This window comes from Benincasa hispida, chromosome 11 (genome assembly GCF_027475165.1).
Source record: "Benincasa hispida cultivar pf3 chromosome 11, pf3_genome.v1.1, whole genome shotgun sequence".
NCBI classification, from domain to species: Eukaryota; Viridiplantae; Streptophyta; class Magnoliopsida; order Cucurbitales; family Cucurbitaceae; genus Benincasa; species Benincasa hispida.
The window spans coordinates 2,522,791-2,546,181 of record NC_143488.1 but is presented as its reverse complement, the minus strand read 5'-3'; the positions used below and the strand labels follow the sequence as shown (position 1 = coordinate 2,546,181).

The 23,391-nt window shown below is 30.0% G+C and overlaps 2 protein-coding genes across 2 annotated transcripts; both read right to left on the bottom strand.

Annotated features, from left to right (window-relative positions):
* Positions 1–5,370: 5,370 nt before the first annotated feature.
* Positions 5,371–7,181, bottom strand: LOC120090129 (uncharacterized). Its single transcript, XM_039047648.2, has one exon. The coding sequence runs from the start codon at positions 6,972–6,974 to the stop codon at positions 5,739–5,741; it is 1,236 nt and encodes a 411-aa protein (XP_038903576.1). The 5' UTR covers positions 6,975–7,181; the 3' UTR covers positions 5,371–5,738.
* Positions 7,182–9,456: 2,275 nt separating this feature from the next.
* On the bottom strand, positions 9,457–16,894 carry LOC120092114 (protein NRT1/ PTR FAMILY 7.3-like). The gene is made up of 5 exons (XM_039050323.2): positions 16,606–16,894; positions 16,228–16,351; positions 12,899–13,116; positions 11,465–12,027; positions 9,457–10,733 (listed from the first exon to the last, which is right to left on the bottom strand). The coding sequence occupies exons 1-5, from the start codon at positions 16,633–16,635 to the stop codon at positions 9,863–9,865; spliced, it is 1,806 nt and encodes a 601-aa protein (XP_038906251.1). The 5' UTR covers positions 16,636–16,894; the 3' UTR covers positions 9,457–9,862.
* Between the last annotated feature and the right edge of the window lie 6,497 nt (positions 16,895–23,391).

Here is a 23,391-nt window from a genome sequence, read left to right as displayed (position 1 = left end):
ATATAGTGACACATGTACAACACTTTTATCTTTATAGACAATTTGAGCAATTTGATGGTATGTATTTTGATGTATCTTGTAAGCAGTGGCAGCTAAGGTCATCTCCATGCATTAAATTTAGAATTTGATGTTCAATCATGTCATCTATATTCCATTTATAGATGTCATTTTTGTATATTGAGCTTGGTTAATTGTTGGCTTTCTTCATCTGGGAGAGAAGGTTTGGAATACTAATTTCTTAATTTTGGATATTTAGGATTTGTTATCTTTTGAAGAGTAAGGTTCTAAAATTTTTCTTCCAAGTTATTATCAAAATTGTCTTCTAGTTTTGTGTATGTCAGAATGATTTTCACCAGGAGTTTCATTAATGGTATTAACTTTTGATGTTGGTGTATTTAATGTTTTTTATGAGTTTAGATTTAAATTTTGTAATTGAAGGCTAATTTTGTCTAAAATATTATTAGATTTTTTACCTTAAAATTAATTAATTTTAAATCTTTATCCGAAATTTCAAAAGGTCTAAATAAAGATTTTGTCTTATCAATTGGTTGAGGTGGTGATTTTATAGGGGGGTTCGAGTTTGGATTCTATTCTTTCCACTTTGTTGGATATTGTATGTAAAATTTTATTAAAATAATTATTCCGTAATTATATAGTTTTAATATCTTTTAATGTTAGTATTTTTGTTTGGCTTTCAATTATGTCAATCATTTTGAAAGGAAAAGTTATCATTTATTGATTATTGTTATTTTGAAACATAATTTCTTCTAAAGTAGGATAAGTAGAAGTTATATATTTTTTAGGATTTGTAGTCTCCCTTGTGGGAGAAGAGATATTTGTATTAATAGTTTGATATGAAGGAGATATTATGTTTTGATAATATGTCCTATATTTCATCCAATGGAAGAAATATATATTATTTTAAGTTTTTCCATTGTTTTGTAATATTCATCACGAATCTTACTTTGTTCAATTTTATTAAATGATTCAAAAAATATATTTTTTAAAAGTTTATTTTTGTCAGGCCAAAATTCTTTATCTAATTTTATTTTGTTAATTATAAAGGGTTTAGAAATAACATTTAACTTATTAATGTTTTACATATCAGAATGAGTTGGAGATAAAGTTAGATATTTATCTTTTGTATAAAAAGGTTGTAGTATTAGATTATCAAACCGTACTCTTTGAAAGTTTATAGAAGTACTTGGTTGAGGAGGTTCATAGGTAGTAGAAAATCTGGGAAGTTTCATTCTTGAAGATTGAAATTGCTCTACACTTCCACCTTCATTTTCAACAATTTGGGTTAATTTTGGATTTTCAAACGATGGTTTAAAGACGTCTTCTAAATTCAGTTCTAAATTCCATCTGGGATAAGATAACATTTTTGGAGTAAAAGTGTTTGAGTATTTAGTATTGGTTTCCATTAGAAGGGTTTGATCTTTAGGAGAAGTCTTAAGAGTTATAGGGGATAAATTTGTATGCATTAATTTGTAGTGTATTTGAAATATTCCTACAATGGATTCAGTTTGTGGTTCCCAATCCATGTTTATAAGTTTAATACCAAACATTAAAGATTGAAGTATATTTGGATCACTTAATGAAACTGAAAAGTTTGAATAACAATTAAAGTAAACTGATCCTCTTTTTAGATTTGATTCAACTATAGAAAGTATTAAATTTAAAAAGTTTGTATGTCGTTTATCGCATAATAGTAAAAGAATTGGGGTATCTAATCCTATCCTATAAAGAGGCTTTATGGCAATTTGAACTAATCCTATATGAAAAGATTTATATTTTTCTTGGTGTTAAGAATTGATTGTCTTGAGAATAAACGAAGAGTTTCTAAGAGTTTATTAATTGGGATTTATTGTTCCGTGGTTATTATTCTATAATCTTGAAGAAAGTCAAATTTTCTTATTTGGAGGTTCTTTTCTATCTTCGATGTCTGAAGCTCTTTACCTTTGACTATGGAGAGTTGAGAATCATTTGTATAATCTTCAATTATGTTTGAGTCTTTTGTAATATGTGCTTTAGAAAGTATTTTTCCAATTAACTTTGACATTTAAAATTTAAAGCTTAAAGTCTTATTAAGATTCTAATTATCTATTGTGATGAGTAATCGGGATGCTAAAATTCTACAACACCGGAACACCAAACTTATCAACGGTCTTACGATTCTGCTATCAGGAACACAAGGTTTATCAAAGTGCTATTCAATAGAATTATTTAACAAAATTTGATTATCATCCCAAAGGATATTTAGAATATTATTAAGACAAGAGCCTATAAATCTTTAATGTCAAGTTAATTGAACTAATACACTCTACTAACATGCATGATTCTGATACCATTGTTAACATACATTACTAACATAAGGTGTGGACACGTGAGGTGAATGCAAGGTGGATGTAGTTGATCAATTATTTGTTGAATTTGAAGTGATAAGAGTTTAAATTTAATTTGAGAATTTTCTTTTTTCAATGTTAGATATTTCTTCTTTTATGATATATAAATAACCATAACTAAGCTATTGTTTATATATATTTTTTAATTTTTTTTATTTCATTTCATAATATATATTTATTTAATTTAATTTCCTAATATAATTAACTTTAAATTTTTATTAAATTTACAATAAAAGATCTAAAATATTTTTAGTTGTTAATTTAATAAATAAAACAATAATAACACAAATTTGTTACCTAAAATATTTATGATTTCAATATAAATATCAAATTTTAATTGATTTTAAATAAAATAACAATTAAAAAAGAAAATATAAACCAGAAATTTTCCCTCCGAGCACCCGATCTCTGAATATTTTTAGTTTTTGAAAAAATATTTTCATAATTAAATTTAATTTTTTGTTAATTTTAAATACTAATTCCACGATGCTGGTCAGAAAATAATGTTTGTAAATAATTCTTATGTAGATTTGTTTCTGTGACGTGGCTATCTACTTTGTTAACATCACTTCAAAATCTAATATAAATTTCTTCAACGTGCCGAAATTCCATTCTCCATTCCACAATTCCGTTTCTCCAGAAGAAGAAAAAAATGACATAGACATAATACTTGACCAGAGTTAAAATTTTACTCATTTCATATGGCATAGTACAACTTAATAAAAATTACTAATTGTTAATAGAAAATTAACCCACTGCTAACAGTAGAGAAACTCATAAGAACTATTGATTTAAAATTTAATTAACTTCAATTCTTTTAGAACTTAGGGATTATAAAGCCTTAATTGAATAAATAAAATAAAGTACATAATAACAAAATTAGAACCTTTAATAGATTAGAGACTAAACTATATATTTGCCAAGTGTTTAGTTTAGTAGTTAAGACATCGATATCTTTCTATTAATTAAATGATGTTCGATCTCCCGCCTTCCAAAGGGTTTGAAGCAATTCTCAATACACTTTTGGAAAATATGTTGCAGAAGTAAAGAAAATATATAGCTTTGGATTGAGTTTGCTGTGTTTCATCCTTCATAGTTCAGCAAAACCTCAGTTTTGAAACTATTCATATTCAAAATGTTTTCCTCTTTAGCCTTTCAGGTTAATGGACTTCCACAATATAAAACTGCAGACATAATAATACCTTCTACTACTTTGGACTAAATATCAGTCACCAACAATACAAAGGTTACTCAAAACAATCATGAACAACATAAAGCAAGAAGAAAAACAATAAAAGCAGGAACCACAAAATTCCTGATGCAGTCAGAAGCTTCATCGTCAATGGAGTCAACCTGTCGACTTCGACAAGAACAAACATGCTATGCTAGGTGCTTGGAATCCTCCCGAGCTCAATTAAACAAGTCGACACTCAACTGAAGCTAAAGGTTGGTTTGGCCGAGTCATGGCAAGTGGCGTGGTAGACAAAAGAAAGAAAAGGGTAATAGTGAGGTGAGGCTCAGTTGTGGATCTCATATAGCTTCTCCAGATAGAGAGTTTTTAGAAAAGCAGAAAGACTCAGAGATGGAGAAAGTAGGAAGAGATTGCAAAGAATTTCTCCGGATATAGACCTTATTCTTTGTGATCAAGAAACAAATGGTAAAACACACAGCCTTAAAAATACCGAACCCGATCCACCTTCATTTTCTAGCTCATTCCAATTTCAGAAGAGTAATACTCTTAAGCTCCGTTTGATAACCATTTCATTTTTTATTTTTGGTTTTTGAAAATTATGCTATTTCCTCCCCATTTCTTACAATGATTTGTATCTTTTTTAAGTACAATGGTTGAATTCTTAGCCAAATTTCAGAAACAAAAACAAGTTTTTTAAAACTATTTTTTTAGTTTTCAAAATTTGGTTTAGTTTTTAAACTACTGGTAAAAAGTAGTTAAAAAATTTGAGGTGAAGGTAGTTTTTATAAGCCTAATTTTCAAAAAAAAAAAAAAACTAAATGGTTACCTAATGAGGCCTTAGTTTTAAATTTTTGAAAATTGAGCCTATAAAGCTAATTTTATAGAATTAAAAAAAAGTAGTTTTTAAAAACTTGTTTTTGTTTTTGAATTTGGCTAAAAATTCAACTCTTTTACATAAGAAAGATAAAAACTATTGTTATACATTAAGAGGAAATAGGAAATAGGCTTAATTTTCAAGGGGAAAAAAATCCAAATAGTTACCAAACAGGGCCTTCATTAGATTGGAGCCTTCACTGTTCATCAGTTTTAGAGAAGAAAGTGATCAGATAACATAGGCTGCAACAAAATTACCAAATAGTTGAACCAGACAAGTACAAAGGAATGAAAGAAATTTCAGAGGTAGTTTAGTAAAACGATTCAATAACCTCTTTAAATGGGAAGCCAACATAAAATTAGAGGATTTATCTATTATACCCGAGAACAAGAAAATGATTATCTCATGCACTTCAACTTCAAATTGATTAGAAACTTATCTTCCAACTTCCAAGTATTCTAAACTGAAAAATCGAAGGACAATGGGATATGATGAGGTTCCTTTGTTCTTTTGGGATACAATAGTGTACGCCAAATCCAATAGAAGTACTGGGGATCTCCACCTTCCCCTTCACTTAAAAGTCTTGGGCTAGATCCCAAGCTTCTTTAGGACATAATGACGTACGCCTAGGGGATGTGAGGTTCTCCCTAACCGTTCTTCCCGGCAACAAGACTCGTCTTCTCAAGGTTTACTTTGGAGGTCACCCCTTCAAAGCTATGCTAAATTACCATACCTTTCCTTTTACCCTTACAGCTATAGATAAAGGGTAGTTTGTTTTTGGGAGATGGGAGGTAACTTCCTTAGCCAAAGTCGAGGCCGTCTTCCTCTTCCCTTTTTGTATATACTTCATATTTTCAATGAAATAGTTTCCTATCCAGTAAAGTATCGTACGCACAAAGTTCTCCCAATTACACATAATACAATTCGTTAAACTCTAGTAAAATATATGCATGAATCCTTCACCCTTGTGAATATCACCAAACAAAGTACAGCCAGATACATAGTCCAATAGCTACCAGTAAATCTAATCAACTGCACACTCACACATCAAAGTAAAATTGCAGAGGTAAACTAATCACATAGAAATGCAATTCTTATCCACATTTTCAAGCAGTTTACTGGCAAGGAATAGTGCATAGTATAAAGAAACTGCAACATTCATGCTAACCTTTCGTGTTATCCTCCTCAGACGTTGGTGGTCGATGGTTAAATGAAATAGAATGGAACTATATACATTCCAAGAAAAATCATATACTGCAATACTACTTCATGCTTTGACTTGGGAAGCAGCCTTGATAGCTCTCTCCAATTCTGATTCAACTTCATTCGCTCGATTCGTGGAACTAAGCCCCTTCCCTCCATTCTTTTCTCCACCTCTCCTTCTGTTCTTACCATCATTCTCTTCTTCAGAGCTCTTCTTTTTCCTCCAATCATTTTCTTGTCCACCATTCCTACTGTTCTTGGACTTGCTTTCTTCCCAGCCACTCCTGTTGTTCCTCCATGGCTCCATCTCACCATAACTCAAACTAGAAGATGGTGCAGCTCTATTTGTAACATTTCCCAGCTTCATCTCCTCTAAAAGTTGCTTCATCTCTCTGTTCTCTTTCTCCAAACTTTCCACATCCTTTTTCATCCAAAACAACATACCCTTCAACAATTCCACATCTCCCCCCTGGTTCTCTCCTGTTTTCTTCTTCTCTTCCTTTTCCTCCTCCACTCTCTCCACTGAAATCTTATTCACAGTCAGAAATGGCATTTTTGTTACCGGATTCGTTGGAAAGTTCATCCCCCACCGGAAATTCACGGCCACTCGTTTAGTCACAGGAATGGCTGTCCTTGCCATTACAGCAACACCTGAGAAAACACTATCTCTAATGCTTTTCGTCTCAGCCAAATGCCTCCGAATTCCTCCATCAGAATGAACTCCAAACTCTTCTTGAGAACCATGTCCACCACCACTACTCTCCAGCTTCAGTTCCTGCCATCCCATCGACTCATCTACAGCAAACCCACTTCCAAATTTCGAATTCAAACCAGATCCAGAATCCAATCGAACCCCATCGTTAGGTTGAATCACAGAAAACTGATCGTGAACACCGGAAACAGTACTCTTCTTTAAACAGAAATGGCCAAATTGGGGTTTGAAGAGAAGAGAGAAAGTGGGAACAAAGGGTTTGGAAAGGGAAAGAGAAAATTGAGAGGAAAACACAAGAGGAGAGTCCTCCGGAGAGCCAAAAAGCCCTAACCCAGATTTGAGAGAAAGAGTAAAAGGAGAAGTAGTGGAGACGGCGGAAGGAGAAGCCGCCATGGGAGAATAAGTGAGCTTCAAACAAGGGCCAGATGGGAAATTAGTGGAAAGGGAAAAGGAGAGGTCGGAAGAGGAATTAACGGCGGAGGTGAATGAGGAAGTAAAGGGTTGATTGAACATGGTGATTGGGAGTTTCCCCTTTACAACTGGGGTTTGGTGGTCTTGATTATCAGGGAGTTTCAGAGAGAACTTCATGATTAAGGAACTGAAGAAGAAGGAGGAGGAGGAGGAGGAGAAGAATTCAGTGAATTTGAAGAAGATGGATTTGTGAGCTCATGAGTTGAGAAAAATGTAAGCCATAGGAAGGAAATGGTGAAGGAATGGAGCAGCAAAATTTCATCGTGGTTTATTTTTGTCGGATGATCATTTTCCCCTTCTTTATCCGTTGTAGTTCGACCGTTGAATCCTATGTATTCTTTTATCTCCAATCAATAGATATCACTGGATTATGTTCCGATTGATAACGTTTTCGTTTCCTATTTTATATTTCTCGTTACTTTTTTTGTTTCTTTTTTTTTTTCGAGCAAGAAACAAAAAAATATGTTTGATAACTATTATGTTTTCTGTTTCTTAGAAAATAAAAATAAAAACAAAAACTTATTTGATAACTATTTCTTGTTTCTAGTTTACTGTATTTTTTCCCCTTACATTTTTTCTCTATATTTTATGGTTTAAATATAATCTAATTATATAAAATAAGAAGATATATAACATGTATTAAAATATAAAAAATAGTTATCAAATAGTTAAACTATCGAATACACATAAGTCCCAATGTAAAATTAATTCGATAATACCATTGTTTCTATCATTCATATGTTGTTAAAATTTGATTTACAATATTATTTCTCACTCAAGTCATTTATTTTAAATTTTAAATGGTGTAGTCTCAAATATAACTCAATTATATTATTATGTAAATATCGTGGTTGTAAAAATATTAAAAATAACCTAAATAAATATCTTAGTAAACAAAATTTATATTATTATAAAATTATAATTGGTTCTGTATGTTAGAAAAATTATATATATATATATATATATATAATGCATTTTGCAAAATTCAAAATTCAAAAATATTTATATATGCATATTGAAAAGGAAAATTATTTTAAATGACAAAACTATTGAAAATATTTACAAATAATAGCAAAATATCATAGTCTATTTGCGATAGACCGTGATAGACAGTAAAATTTTGCTATATTTGTAAATATTTTGGTTTATTTTCCTATATTTGTAAACAATCCTATTGAAAATTAAAAATTTGAAAATCAAAATAATATATAAAACTAAAGATTTGAAAATTCAAAATTCAAAATTAAATTTTTTGGAATTTTCCAGAAATAATTGCAATAATTGAGCATGAAAACAACCTTATTGAAAATTTGAAATTTGAAAATAAAAATAACATAAATCTAAATATTTGAAAATTCAAAAATTCAAAATTAAATTTGCTATATTTGTATATTTGAAAATTGGAAAATTTTTATAAATAGAAAAATTCAAAAAATATTTACACTTTATAGCAAAAAGTTCATAAAGTGGTAGATTTGATCCCAAAACTATAGAGTTGAGGAATGATTAAAACATGTTTTCACATCAATGAACCAAGTCCCCATTATGATATATTTTGGGAACAACTTTAAATAAAATAGAAACAGAACCGGAGAAACTACTTTTTGTAGTTCCTCAATTTTGACCCCATTTTTTGGAACGTTTCCCAAATTTTGGAACAAGAAACAAAAATGGTTATCAAATTGGTCAGTTTCTTGAAAAATGAGAAGCAGAAACAGAAAACCAGAAATGTGAGCCTTATCAAACGGACCCTTAATTTCTAGAATTCAAAAAAAAAAAAAAAAAATTATTACATCAATTTAAACATTACATATTTAAATTGATAAAAAAAAGTTAGTTTTTTTTAATTAAGTATAATTTAATAGATAAGACAACAATTACCATCTCGAAGATCAATTGTCCAATCGATCTTTAGTTATGGAACTAAGAAAAATGGGAAGAAAAAAAAAAGATTATTTGTCTTCAAACCTCGCCAACACGAGTCTTGAATTTTTGTTGCCATAGAGCAATAAAACTTAAGTTCGTAAGATAGTAAACTTCATCATGCTAAATGATTTGATGTGCTAAGAAAATATGCTATGTGATTAGTCGTATATACTTACCAATAGGTCTAAAATTATTGCTTGTTTGCAACGAAACATTATTTTCTTTTCTTTCTTTTTTTTTTTTTTTTAAAAAAAAATATATTATAAAAATAGTCGTCTAGAAAAATGATTAAATACAGCAGTAAATGTTCAATATTTAAATAATAAAGCTACATGCTATATGAACTTTGAAGCTCGTTTTATTAAAATATTTGAAATAACATAAATGGATCAAATATCAAGTTTCAAAATGTGTTTAAATTTATGTTAAATTAAATTTAATCCATACATATACTTTTAACACAACTTATTCTATCCATAAACTTCATAAAAAGTGGATATTGATGACATATATGGACTATTCATATTAATCAGTCATACTATTAGTAGAATATTACAAAAACTTTTTTGAATTCAATAAGTATAAGAGTGAATAATTAAATTATCAACTTTAACTGATGTCTTTATCCACTAAAATATGCTTGAATGGACAAATATTGGTAAAAGTTAAAACATTGTCTTCAAACCTCCAATATCACTAATCTCATAAAAATAAATACCAAATTGATCTTACATTTCCCTAGCAAGAGATCCACACATTTTTTATCCCACAACATATGAGATTACCATAAAGAAATAACCTTCGATTATCATGTAATTACATGATCCCCTATGTTTAAAAGTGATAAACATGATATAGTAAACCCAAGACTGGAGCTAGCAAATGATGATAATTCCTATACAAGAATTAGTCAATTACCATTGAGTAATATCACATTGCCATCATTTTTCAATCAAATCTCCATCAAGGCATTTCAATAGATGTAAAGTAGAAGAACAGACCAAAATGGAAGAACTCCCTCCCTTTCTTTCCACTTTCTCTTCCTCTTATTTCAAAGGGGTAACTCAGATTTTTCATTTTCAGACTTTGAAGCTTTCTTGTTCTTCAGTTTGTTCGTACTTCTCTTCCAATTTGATGGATTTGTACCACTTAGCACAAGCAATGTAAATCACAAAATCAATCACAGTCAATGCAGCAAGAAGAAAGTAGAACCTGTCCAAATGACCTTTGTTGAGATTGCCCGGGATCCAACCCGGCATACGATCGACAGTTGAAATCTTCATCACCATTGTCACCAACAAGCTACTCACATAGTTGCCTAAAGAGATTGAGGTCATACATAAAGCACTTCCAAAGCTCTTGAGACCATCAGGAGCTTGTGCATTGAAGAACTCAAGTTGACCTACATACATGAAAACTTCAGAGGCTCCTATCAATGCATATTGTGGAACTTGCCAGAAGATGCTCAAGGAGCTTGATCCTTCACAGTGTGTGCAGTCAGCTTGGGCATATTTGAGCCTATAGCACTCCACGATGCCGGCCGAGACCATTGCCATCACGGCTATGATCAACCCGACCCCCATCCGCTGCAGCTCGGTCAAGCCCTTGGAGCTAGATTTTTTCAATTTTCCAACAAATGGGTCGAGGACGCGACGGTAGAGGAAGATGAAGAGGGCGACACTGAGAATGTCAAAGCTTGACATGCTTGCAGGTGGGATGTGGAAGTTCGAGATGGTGGTTTTCATGGCTGCACCTTGCTCGACAAAGAGAGAGGCCATTTGGGTGAAGACAACTGAGTAGATAATGGTACAAAGCCAGATTGGGAGCAGCCTTAGAATGCATTTTACTTCTTCTACTTGGGTGATTGGGCAAAGGCGCCATGGGTTGTTCACTCCTTGCTCTTTATCACTTAAATCCCTTGAGGAAATGTAGGCTGCTTTATCCAAGAACCTGTTATTATTGCATTAGTTAAAAACAAGGAGCAAGAACTTCAAAAGGAACCATGTGAGTCTTTAAAGAATAAACAAGAAAATATGTCTTTGTAACCAAATTTTGTTTCTAGTTTGATAGGTTGTTACAAAGCTTTGTAAGTACTCTAATCGAGTGATTTGAAATACAAACATGTTTGGGAGTAATTCTGAAAGGGTTAAAATCACTTTTGTCATTTCCAAAACCACTCTAAAACATGTTTTTAATCATTCAAAACCGATTTTGGTAATGTGAAATTGCGTTAAAAAGTGTAAAATTAAGCATTGAACTAATTTTGAGTGATTAAAGACGTGCTTTTGAGTGATTTTGAATATGAAAAAAAGTATTCTAACCATTTTAAAATCACTCTCAAGCATGTTAAGATTATCTAACAACTAACCTTGTACATTTTTCAGGAAAAAAAACAAAACAAAACAAAAAAACAAAAAGCAAGAAACACAACATAGAGTCCTCAAAGCACCGGATTCAAAGTTACTGGATTCAAAGTTATACTACTCAACCTAAAAGCTTAATTATACATTCTTGACAGAGACCTTACGATCAATTTCATACTTAATTATACATTCTTGACAGAGCCCTTACGATCAGTTTCATACTTAATTCACATTCTTGACAGAGAGCTTAAGAATATGATATAAAATGGACAAAACCAGAAATATCACTACAACAACGAAAGAAAATCTCGCACTTACTTGAATCCATGAGTGTGCAAAATCTTCCGACAGCCATTGTTAGGGCTCTGCTTCCCATCATCATCAAACAAACCCTCTCCATCAGACGGAACCATAACCCTCCATTTCTTTGCCGCAGAGATAACGACTTGAGAAACCCTAGTAAGGGGGTTTCCAGTGGGTTTGAAATGCCTATACCGCGGAGTTCCGATTAGGAACAAAAGCAGAGCGGCAACGGCAGACCCAGTGGAGACCCAGAAGCCGAGAGCCCACATGCCTTCATCTTCAAAAAACCCTAAAATGGTGTTGGAGAAGAGGGATCCGAGGTTTAGGGCAAGGTAGAAGTAGCTGAAGAAGGCGACCTTGGAATGGCCCTCTTTCTGATACTCTTCGTCAAATTGATCCGCGCCGAAGGTGGCGATGTTGGGTTGATAGCCGCCATTGCCGAGAGCTGTGAGGTAAATTGAAAGGTAGAAAAGGGAAATTTCAGTCTTGGAATGGCTTCCACAGGGTGTTTGTTCATCGCCGCAACCTTTGGGTCTGATCAAGAAGAGGTAGGAGGAGAGTGATAATGATACTAAGCCCTGCCATTTTTGGAACAAGTTAAGCACTAAAATTGAAAATTTTGCAATCTAAACAGATTTGTATTTCTAAATTAGTGCATATATATATACACACACATTTAAGAGTTATTTTTGTTTTTTAAATTCAATCATTGTTTTTTTAATACAATTATTGTAATGATCGAACATTCAACCGATAAAGAGGAAAGTCATACCAATTACTGTTAAACTAATCTCACTTTGACAATTAAGAGTTAGTGAGATAAAATAATAGATCTTTTGAAATGACAATTAATGACTTATCCATTTTAACTTATGCTCTCGTTGACTTGTGAGTTTTTGAAATAATCAACTAGAATATTTGAACTCTAACGTGTAATTGAGAAGTATGAATTTATAAAATAGATTCAAATACGGGTGTGTATATACTAGAAACAGTCATGTGATTTAATATAGAAAGTAGTGTTTCATATGTTTGAATGTATACAACTTTGATCAATCTTAACATAATTCAATTAGTGCACTAAAAAAGTATACCTCAACTAGTTGTGACATGTACATTGCAAAGAGGTTAACCATTCAAATCTTTATTCTATGGGTTGTTAAACTCAATTTTATTTACTCAAATTTGAATTTATATGAATAATTAATAAACTTATAATTTAAGATAAGGTCATATGAGATTGACTTATTAACCTTGAATAATGCAATCCAAACTTGTAAGCTTTATTAGATTAGGGATAAAACTTATATAACTAAAAGTCGAGTCTATGTTTGATATGTAAGTTTAATTATCTAAACTATGATATATATATATATATATAAATGATTTTTTTTTTCAATTGGTTAAAAACTCTTAATGAAAAAAAAAGGTTTTTAAGAAAATACTTACAATGACAAAAATGATCTGAAAGATAGCACAAGTTTTGTATCTGCCCCAGTAGGAATCACTAAGGAAAGCTCCAACAAGAGAGAAGATGTAAACAGTCCCAGTCCATTTGCTGACATTGTTAGCAGCATCAGCATTGTTTTGTTGCAAAACTCTTGTAAGAAATAGCACCAAGTTCACTCCAACTCCAAAGAATGCCAAAGTTGCCAATCCTTGGTTCACTGATTTTCCATATTCATATAATTTAGAAACATATTTGAAACTTAATGCATACAAATTATCTTTAAAATAGAGTGAATAAAACATCCATGAGAACATGCTAAATAGAGAAGTTCATTTATTCCGTGGGGACCCGTTCAAAACGAAGTAGGAATCCTCTCAATTAGACGAATGAGGAAGGGAGCCAAATTTTCTCCTCGTTGGCTAAATAAGAACATGCATTACTGAATGGTTAAACTTACTGTAATAGATCATGATTAACTTTTCTTTTAATTAAGTAGTTATTTAATAGTTTGATTATTAGTTAAAAAAAAATTAATGGTTTGATTATCATGTTTCAAAGTTTCAATCCCTATCAATGCAATATCAAAGTGATCAAAATGGGCAACCCATATAGAATCAACTAAGCCCGACCCAGATAGAAAAATATTATGAAAAATAAAGTAAAAAAAAGAAACTTATATGGTTAATTCTATCATAACATAGTTCAACTACTTTAGACATATACTCTCGATTATAGAATCAAATATTCAAATAATCAAGAGACTTAAACTTAGATTCCTTGTATTAGTACTCTTAAACTTTAGGTCTCTCTAAAAAAGATGTCATAAATACGAAACGTCTCATCGTACCCACAACCGTGCTTGGTTCATAAAAAACGTGGAGGTAACGAACAATCTATTCTCATTTTTTTCTTTTTTTAATTCAAAACCCTATTTCCATTTTTCAAAACCTAGATCCCAAGCTAGATATAGGCAAGTACACTGTGGTTCCAAATGGATGATACAGTTTATCAATGTTTTAAATTTTATTATATACATATTTTATTTTATTTCATTTTTGGTATTGAACAACTTGATCAGGCTGTCATTAAAAAGCCGTCAACCACCACTCATAAGCAGCCACCTAAGTAGCCTTTTCATCGGAAACTCAACGTCAAATAATGTGGGCTGGGGCCCATAAGGAGACGAGAAAAGAAGTGGATGTGGGCCCATTTCCCTCTTGGCCCAAAATTTAGGGCTCAAGTCTTTACCCCCACCATCCTATGCTGCCACGTGGTAGCATTTAGAACCAAGAGAAAAAGAAATATATATTTTCCCTTTGCTTTCCGTGTAAAATGTTTAATTCCTTATCCGTACAACACATCTACTATTATATAGGACAAAAAACAATTTTGTCCCAATTTGATCATCTAATTTCAAAAGTACTCAATTTCGAACATTTGGGTTGATTTTGAAATTGAAATTATTATTTTTATTTTTTTTAATATCATTTAGAAGTAAGTGTTTTAATCAATCAAAATCAAATTTGATAATATAAAAATTGTATTTAAAAATGTAAAATTAAACATTAAAATAATTTTGTATGATTAAAGACATGTTTCGGAATGATGTTTTACAATTAAATCACTCCCAAACATGCACTTAACTTTTATAATTCGATTATGAATTATATGTATATTATATAGTTATCATATTTGAGTAGGTGATATACTTCTATTTGCAGGATGATATGTTTGAGATTTTAATTAATTGTATTACGATTTAAATTGGAATAAAAAAAAAAGAAAGAATGAATCGATTGTTTATGTGGATAAATTTTGTTTGGAGACTATTTATGAGATTTTATCAAATTATAGAGAATCAAGATGAAAATAGACGGGAACTATACAAAATAACTATTGGTAAATAAAATTTAAATTTTATTTTGTCCACTCGACTTTTACACATATTTTGTGTTGGTTCCTTAATTTTTAATTATTGAACTATAGTCTCTTCTAATGTTTAAGTATTATGTTAAAAATGGTCGAAGTCTTATCAATCATTTAAATAAGACTCCAAATTAATTTAAAAATTTTAAACTTCGATGTGACTTTAAATATTTATCATCTTTCTTTCTCCTCCCAAAATTGCAATTAATTGAATAATTGACAATACAATAAAAATATTAAAATCATTATAAAATTATTGTGTAAAGATTCTCATCAAATTTTCTTACCTTTCCTTTGCAAAATAATAATAATAATAATAATAATTCTTAACTTTATTATTACATCGTCAACTGAAAACGTACGCTAACTTTTAATGTTACAATGAAAAGAGTATAACAAAGTCATAAATTAATTAAACAATTTACTTACCAAAAATTCCAAGTTAGTAAATTTCACAAAAAATTTTTAGAACTAAATTTACTACTTTTTTTTTTAAAAAAAAAAAAAATTGAAATTTAAGTATTAATTAGACATATTTTAAAGACATTTATTGCATATAATATTAAGTTTAGAAGTGAGTGACATTTTTGGATTAAATGTAGTATAAAAAATCAACCCCTATAAATTGAAAGTTAAAATACTAAAGGAACTACAAAAAATAAAAAATAAAAAACAAATAAAATTGAGATATTAAAATAGATTCCTTTTGAGAACAAAAAAAAAAAAAAAAAAAAAAAAAAAAAAAAAAAAAGAAAAAAGGAAAATTTGAAACTTATAATATGGTTATTATAATAGTTGGCATTTATGGCTATGTCCAAAAGAGAATGAATCACTCTCATAAAACACTCTTTCAAGACAAGACTTTGTTTGTTGAGTCTCTTTTCAACTTCATAAATGTTTTTTTTCCCTAAAAAACCATTCAATCAATCTAGTCGCCAAATTTCAGCCAACAATTTTATTATGTGACCTTTTTCACACGTAAATATAAATATATAAATTAAATAAGTCGATCTAGCATAAGGTTAGGAACATTATTATTTCTTTCTATTTCATTACAGTATTCGTATCTTGTCACATCTTTTCCTATAAATTTAAATATATATTCACTAAAAATAACTAAAGTTCTTTTTTTTTTTTTTTTTTTTTTTTAAAATTTTTTAAATAAGCTTAATTTCTCATACTTCTATCCAAAGTGTACCATATGAATGTTTATTTCTATAAGCTTAGTTTTAATTTATTTATTTTTTCAATCAAATTATAGTTCAATGGATAAGACATAAAAACTATCATCCTAAAAATTGAAGATTCTCAATTCCTATCTCCGCAACCATTAAACTAAAAAAAAATTAAAATAAAATAGTTTATCAAATGAGTTTGAAGTATAAGTCTGAAAATAACATACAGAGAATTATAATTCCTGCAACCCAAGTTCCAGATTTTGATCGAATTGCAGGACGACCATGCCAATCGACTGTTCCATCTAGAGTGAACCCTTCTGCTGCCGCAATCTCTTCTTTCAACTTACTCTGACAATTAAAAAGAGAAAACATTGTTGATTTTGTTTCATTAAGAGTTTGATCGCGTATGTACTTTTATAAGAGATCATGTTTACTATTTATTTTCTTTAAAATTAAGCATATTTTTAGTTATATCAAGAGTCTTTTCTCGAAATGAGAAGATTATAAAAAAGATAGTCATGTCCAAGAATACGAGGAAAGAAGAAGAAGAAAAAGATATGAGTTTTGAATAGAATTAACGATGAACAAGTTTAATAACTCACCTGATCCTCAAAGGATTGAATGACAGCCATGGATGGAGATTTGGAGGTTTGTAATGAAGAAGAAGAAGAAGAAGAAGAGTTATGGAAGAAACTTTAAAGATGGTATAATGCAATATGATGTTGGCAATCACCAAATTAAAAGTGGAGGAGAGGAAGTTTATTGGGACTGAAAAGAGAGGGAGAAGAGAGTATAAATAAGCACAAGAAGAGTGGATCCAATGGTGGAGATCATTTTGTGAGTAATATAAGGTGGGTCAACCCACTTGGCCTAAATCATCATCTCTAGTATATATGTTTGGATTAAACAAATGGATGAATATATGTCTCTCTCTCTCTCTCTCTCTCACAACAAATTTTAAGTTTTTTTTTTTCCCTTTTTAATTCATAGTAATTAAATTATGTATCTTTGTTAAAATATTATTTTAATCTCTATATAATTTTTTTTTTCTTTTTGATCTCTATATTCTTGATAAATCTTAAAATGAATGACTATAATTACTTTATTCATTGTTAACTTTTTTTCCTTAAAAAATTTGAAGTTTTTATTAGTCTTCCCTCTTTATATAAAAATTATTATTATTATCATTTAATAAAAACTATTAGTGTTAAAACCGTGGAAAATATTTTCAGGTATAGTAAAATATTGATAGATCGCTATAGACATGATAGAATGTGACATTTTATTATATTTATAAATAAGTTGTCTCATTTTCCTTTGTTTAGAAATAATTATTTCTAAATAAATCATTTAATAAATATATAAAAGTTAACTTCATAGTTCATACTTACTATAATTAAAAACTAATTTTAAAATTTATCACCATACAAAAGCTAAATTTAGACATTAAGAAGTGTAAGGAACTAAAATCAGATAGGTTAAGATGTTGAGAAATATTTTAACACACACATAAATATCTATGAATCTACAATTTTAAGAGAGGCTATTAATACATTAATACATTAACAGCCAGTGAATATTATTCCAATCCAAAGAAATATTTCTGAATAGCAAAGTTAAAACAAGGGCCAATGCTAAATTATTTTTCCATGGTGTGTGAGAAATTATTGTCATAAAATGAAGATTAAAATATTATTTTTGTTTTTATAATTTCAATTATCTAATTTTAGTATCTGTATTTTAAAATAAATCTTACTATAAAGATCATAGTATATGCATTTTTACTATAAAGATGCTAATAGATAATTTTTTTTTTTAAAACCAAGAATAAATTAACAGTGTTGATTATATTTAAGATTTATTAAAAGTACAGAGTTCAAAATTGGACAATTAAAAGTACAAAAATATTAAAATTGAACAAACTTTATAGACCAAAATGATATTTAACTCTAATAGAAAAGTTTATGTCAAATACTCTTATCACAAAAATTATTATACTGAATATCATTTTTCACTCTCTTGAAATTAAATTATTAGGAGCATAATATCAAATTTCTGTCAATACCAAAGTGAATATAACTCAACTAATGAATAATATGTATTAGCAAATAAGAGAAGATATGTGGTTTGAATTTCTCTAACCCTATTGTACTCAACCAAAAAAAGAAAAGAAAAAAAAATTCGACCATCTATATTTTTGACATTTCTATTATATCACAAAAAAAAAATTAATAAAATATAAAAAATAAGTAACAAAATATCACTAATGTAAATATAATATAAAGAATAAACATGCTAACTTATTTAAGAAGAGTAAAATGTTTATTTACTAATTTAAATATTTCTTTTGAATTTGTTATAATAGATTTTTTAAAAATATTCATCGACATCAATATTTTATATGGATTTTCATAGTAATTTTCGTAAAAATGAGACATCAATAATATTTTCATCGACATCTACTTCTAAAGTTTAATTAAGAGCGATTATCATATATATTTATTCTTTTATAGAAATTATTAAAAGGTTTTTGTGTTATTTTTCCTCGTTACTTTCTTAGTTGGGGTTACTATTAAGAAGTTTGCAATGGGTCCCTCTTCAAAATCCACTTGGTAATGAGAGTAAATAACATTAAATTTTAAAAGTTATTTTCCTCATTTAAAAGGATTGATTTAAGGCCACCTTTTAATCTAATTTGACTTGATATTTACAGAATTTCCCAGGTGAAAAATGTCTATTTATGCATTTTTTGTGCATATAAAAACTCATTGTGGATATTATAATTTTTGATATATTTTTTTTTATTATAATAAGGATAATTGTTTTACATGATAAAACTATTATAAATATTTTTAAATATAACAAAATATTACGGTTTATTAGTATGATACATGTCTATTAAAATCTATTAATGTCCATCAATGATAGACAGTAATATTTTCCAATATTTGTAAGTGAGTAAATTAAGTATTGGTTATCATCTCCATTTTTAAAAAAATAATAATTACAACAATGAAATTTGAACTCTGTTGAACTATTTTTTTTTTAAAGAAAGGTGAATTAGCCTTTAATTATTTCATAATGACTATTTGCAATTATATTAAATTAGTAATTATTAAAAAATAGTTAAAAAGAACTAAGTAATATAATGATTACTAAGTACTAACAATGAGATAATGATATTTTAAAAATTTTAAATTCAATACTTTTAAATAAATTACATATCTAAAATTTCCTCTAATCATGTAGATTAGGTTAGACAAAGTAAAAATTTGACACTAATTATCAAAGTGGAAAGCTTTTTCCCTCTCTTTATCATTTTTTTTCCTATCTCTCTCTCTCTCTATATAATATTAATGGAATTTAATTAGGTATTTTATTTCTTGTACAAAGTTGGATTTACTATTCTTTTCAACAAGGAAAAAAGTTGGGTTCACTATTAAGAAGTCTAAAAGGCCATTTCTCCAATACCAGCTATGCAAATCCATTAATAATTTTATAAACTTTTTACATTATTTTAAAAGAAATTTCCATTACATTTTTGCAAATATATATACATAAAGTGATCTTGAAATGTGCACCATAATTTTATTTATTTATTTTTATTAAAATGTAGCATGTTGAGTAGATGCATGCCTAATTCCAAGATATAATGAGAGCCCTAAATGCAAAACCATATTTTTATCTTCATTTTTCTTTTCTATTTTTAAAAAGCTTAAATGACTTAAATTTAATGCATAATAAACATAGCTAAACTGACACAAAAAATTATTGTGGACTAATAAGTCAAAAGTTTGGATTTCCTATCCTACACACTGTCAAAACTTATAAAAATAAAAAAGAAAATTGAATTTCAATATATCTCGAGATAGTAGGTAGAATGAAAAAAAATATTTATAACGTAAGGTATGAGAATTTGAACTTCTAACCTCAAACGAAGGAGAACATATCAATTATTACTAAATTATGCTCATATTATCTGTAACAAATTTTATTAAGAATATATAATGATGATGATAAAACTCGTGTGACATAATATATTTAGTGAATCGAATGAAATGTATAGAGTATCATGTCATTAGTCATTTTTTAAACATTAGAAAAAAATATGGGATTAAATTCCTCCAAAAATAAAAAGTAAGAAATCAAATTATCTTAACTCTAAGAGATTAAATTGAAGTCTTTTTTCTTAAAAAATAAAAATGAACTAAATTGGAAAAAAAAAAAAAACTCATACATTAGAGATTTAAACATGTATATATATTTAATCTTAATTAAAGGAATCTAATCTAAGTTGAGCCAAATGTTTTCTAGCTAGAACTTAGTAGAGAAATTGATTCATTTTTTAAAAACAATTATTTAATCAATGAATATATGATTTTATAAACAAAAATCAAAATTTAAATCTCTTTATTTCACGTAGGGTCGTATAAAAAAACCCATAAAATATGGTGGATTTTAAAAAAAAAATGTATTTATGTAATCTCTTATTCATTTATATATAGATATTCAATTGTAATAATAAACTTTGACAAGGGAAAGAAAATAAAGAAGTTGACAAGTTGACAAGTTGATGAAAACTCTAAGCTTTATTGAACCATAAAGAGAGACACACACGGAATCTTGGGAAAAAGAAAGTTAGAAATTACCAATTTTAGTCCTATAGTTTATACTAATTTTAACTCAGTCCTTACAATTTTAAAAGTTTTAATTTTGTTAAAAATAAAAGAGTAGGGAAGATAATAACAATACAGTTACGTGAAAACCCTAGTGCAGGGAGAAAAACCACGATATATACTTTTTTAATTATTTTTAATCTAATACACTGAATACATAGGGACACTGTATAAACAGATAGTAGGAAACCCTAGGGGTCTATACAATTACATAAATGCCCCTAGGTTAATAATCTATTTTCAGCACTCCCCCTCAAGTTAGAGCATAGATATCGACAAGGCCCAACTTGCTTATACAATAATCAAAACTCTGTCTCAGTAACCCCTTTGTAAGTACATCTGCAACTTGTTGTGAAAGAATATAAGGGATGCATATGTTTCCATTGTCCAACCTTTCCTTAATGAAATGTCTGTCAATCTCTACATGTTTAGTTTTGTCATGTTGAACCGGGTTATTTGCAATACTGATGGTAACTTTATTGCCACAAAACAATTTCATCGGAAGCTCATTATCTTGCTAGAGATCTGATAACACTTTCTTCAACCAAATTTCTTCAACCAAATTTCTTCACAAATCCTCAGACTCATGGCCCTATACTCAGCCTTAGCACTACTTCTAGCTACAACTCCTTGTTTCTTACTTATCCAAGTGACTAGATTACCCCAGACAAACGTACAGTACTCAGACGTTGATTTTTTTGTCAACAACAGAACCTGCCCAGTCAGAATCAGTGTAGGCTTCAACAGATCGTTTATCGATCTTTCTGAACATTAGACCATTGCCAGGAGTTCCTTTTAGGTACCGGAGGATACATTCAACTACTGTCATATGATCCTCACATGGAGCTTGTATAAACTGACTGACAATACCTATTGCATGCGAAATATCTGGCTTTGTGTGAGACAAGTAGATCAACTTCCCGACTAACCGTTGATACCTTTCTTTATTAACAAGAATTCTATCATTCTTATCACTGAGCTTCACATTGTACTCTACTGATGTGTCAACAGGCTTACACCCAGTCATGCCTGTTTCCTTTAGTAAGTCTAGAGTGTATTTTCGTTGAGAGACTGATATACCTTCTCTTGATCGAGCCACTTCCATTCCCAGAAAGTATCTTAGCTTCCCGAGGTCTTTAATTTCAAATTCTTCGGCCATCTTTGTAGCCTTATGATCTCTGCATCATCATCCCCAGATAAAACAATGTCATCAATGTAAACAATAAGAACAACTATCTTCCTTGATGCCGATCTTTTTATAAAGAGAGTGTAATCATAATACCCCTGAACATACCCCTATGCTTTCACAAAAGTTGTGAATCTGTCAAACCAAGCTCTTGGAGACTGTTTTAATCCGTATAACGACTTTCTCAATTTACACACTTTGTTTTTGAATTGACTCTCGAACCTAGAAGGACTCATATAGACTTCCTCTTCAAGTTCTCCATTCAAAAAAGCATTTTTAACATCAAGTTGGTGTAGGGACCGATCTTTATTTACAACAACTGACAAGAGCACTCGGATAGTGTTAAGTTTGGCCATTTAGGAGAAAAAGTTTCAGAGTAATCTACTCCATAGGTCTGAGTAAAGCCTCTTGCAACGAGTCTAGCCTTGTACCTATCAATCGTCCCATCTACTTGTATTTTATAGTAAACACCCATTTGCATCAAACTGTCTTGTGTCCTTTAGGCAGAGCCACCTGTTCCCAAGTTCCATTCTTCTCGAGAGCTCTCATTTCTTCCATAACAGCATACCACCATTATAGTTTTTTCATTGCAACACTTATGTCATTTGGAACCATCTCAATGTCCAAACTAGTAGTGAATGCTTTGAACTCGGTTGCCAGATTACTATACGTCATGTAACAATGCATAGGGTATTTAGTACATGAACGAGTGTCTTTCCTTAGATCAATAGGAAGATCAAGCGAGGCATCACGTTCCTTCAACTTTCCAGGCTCCTCACCACGATCAACTATTTGTGTATCAGAGATTTCAGTAGTATCCTCCACATTATCATTAGCACGAATCATTTCATTCTCTGTTGTCTCCCATTCTGCTATTCTTTCAGTATTACTACTTCCTTCTCCCTTATCTTGCTTGCATTCATAAATCTCCATACATACATCAACATCATTAATTTCAGGAATGTACGTACCTGGATTTGATGGCAGGTTTGACTCATGCACTGGAACCGACGGTTCTGGCTCGACAGGTGACACTGCTTCTTTCCTAAGATTCTTCCTATAGTAAGTTTTCCAAGGAACTTGGTTGGTAGGAAGGACCAGACTGTCATGCTCAAAATTAGGTCTAGATGAGATATGAATAGTAGCTGACTCTAGGGAATAGCATAAGATGACCAGTTAGTCTCTTCATTCATGTTCTCCCCCGAAGATGACTAACAGGAAAAAACGGCTGATCCTCGAGGAAGGTGACATCCATGGAGACATAGTACTTACGAGATGACGGGTGATAACACTTATATCCACGTCGATGAAGTGGATATTCAACAGAGACACACTTCTGAGCACGATGAATAAATTTTGTGCGATTTAGACCATGGGAGTGAACAAAGGCAACACAACCAAAAACCCGAAGAGGAACATCGAAGATTAATCGAGTGGTTGGGAAAGACTCTTTAAATAGCTTTAAAGGAGTATAAAGATTAAGAATACGAGAGGGCATCCGATTAATGAGATGGGTAGCAGTAAGA

What these genes read in the sequence shown, in the direction of transcription:
- LOC120090129 (XM_039047648.2), bottom strand. Translation starts at nt 6,974, where the DNA reads ATGAAGTTCTCTCTGAAACTCCCTGATAATCAAGACCACCAAACCCCA.
- LOC120092114 (XM_039050323.2), bottom strand. Translation starts at nt 16,635, where the DNA reads ATGGCTGTCATTCAATCCTTTGAGGATCAG. An exon ending in TTCAGATCATTTTTGTCATT is followed by an intron (nt 12,028 to 12,898) that starts GTAAGTATTTTC and finishes CAAAAATGGCAG; the next exon opens with GGCTTAGTATCATTATCACT. An exon ending in TTGCACACTCATGGATTCAA is followed by an intron (nt 10,734 to 11,464) that starts GTAAGTGCGAGA and finishes CAATAATAACAG; the next exon opens with GTTCTTGGATAAAGCAGCCT.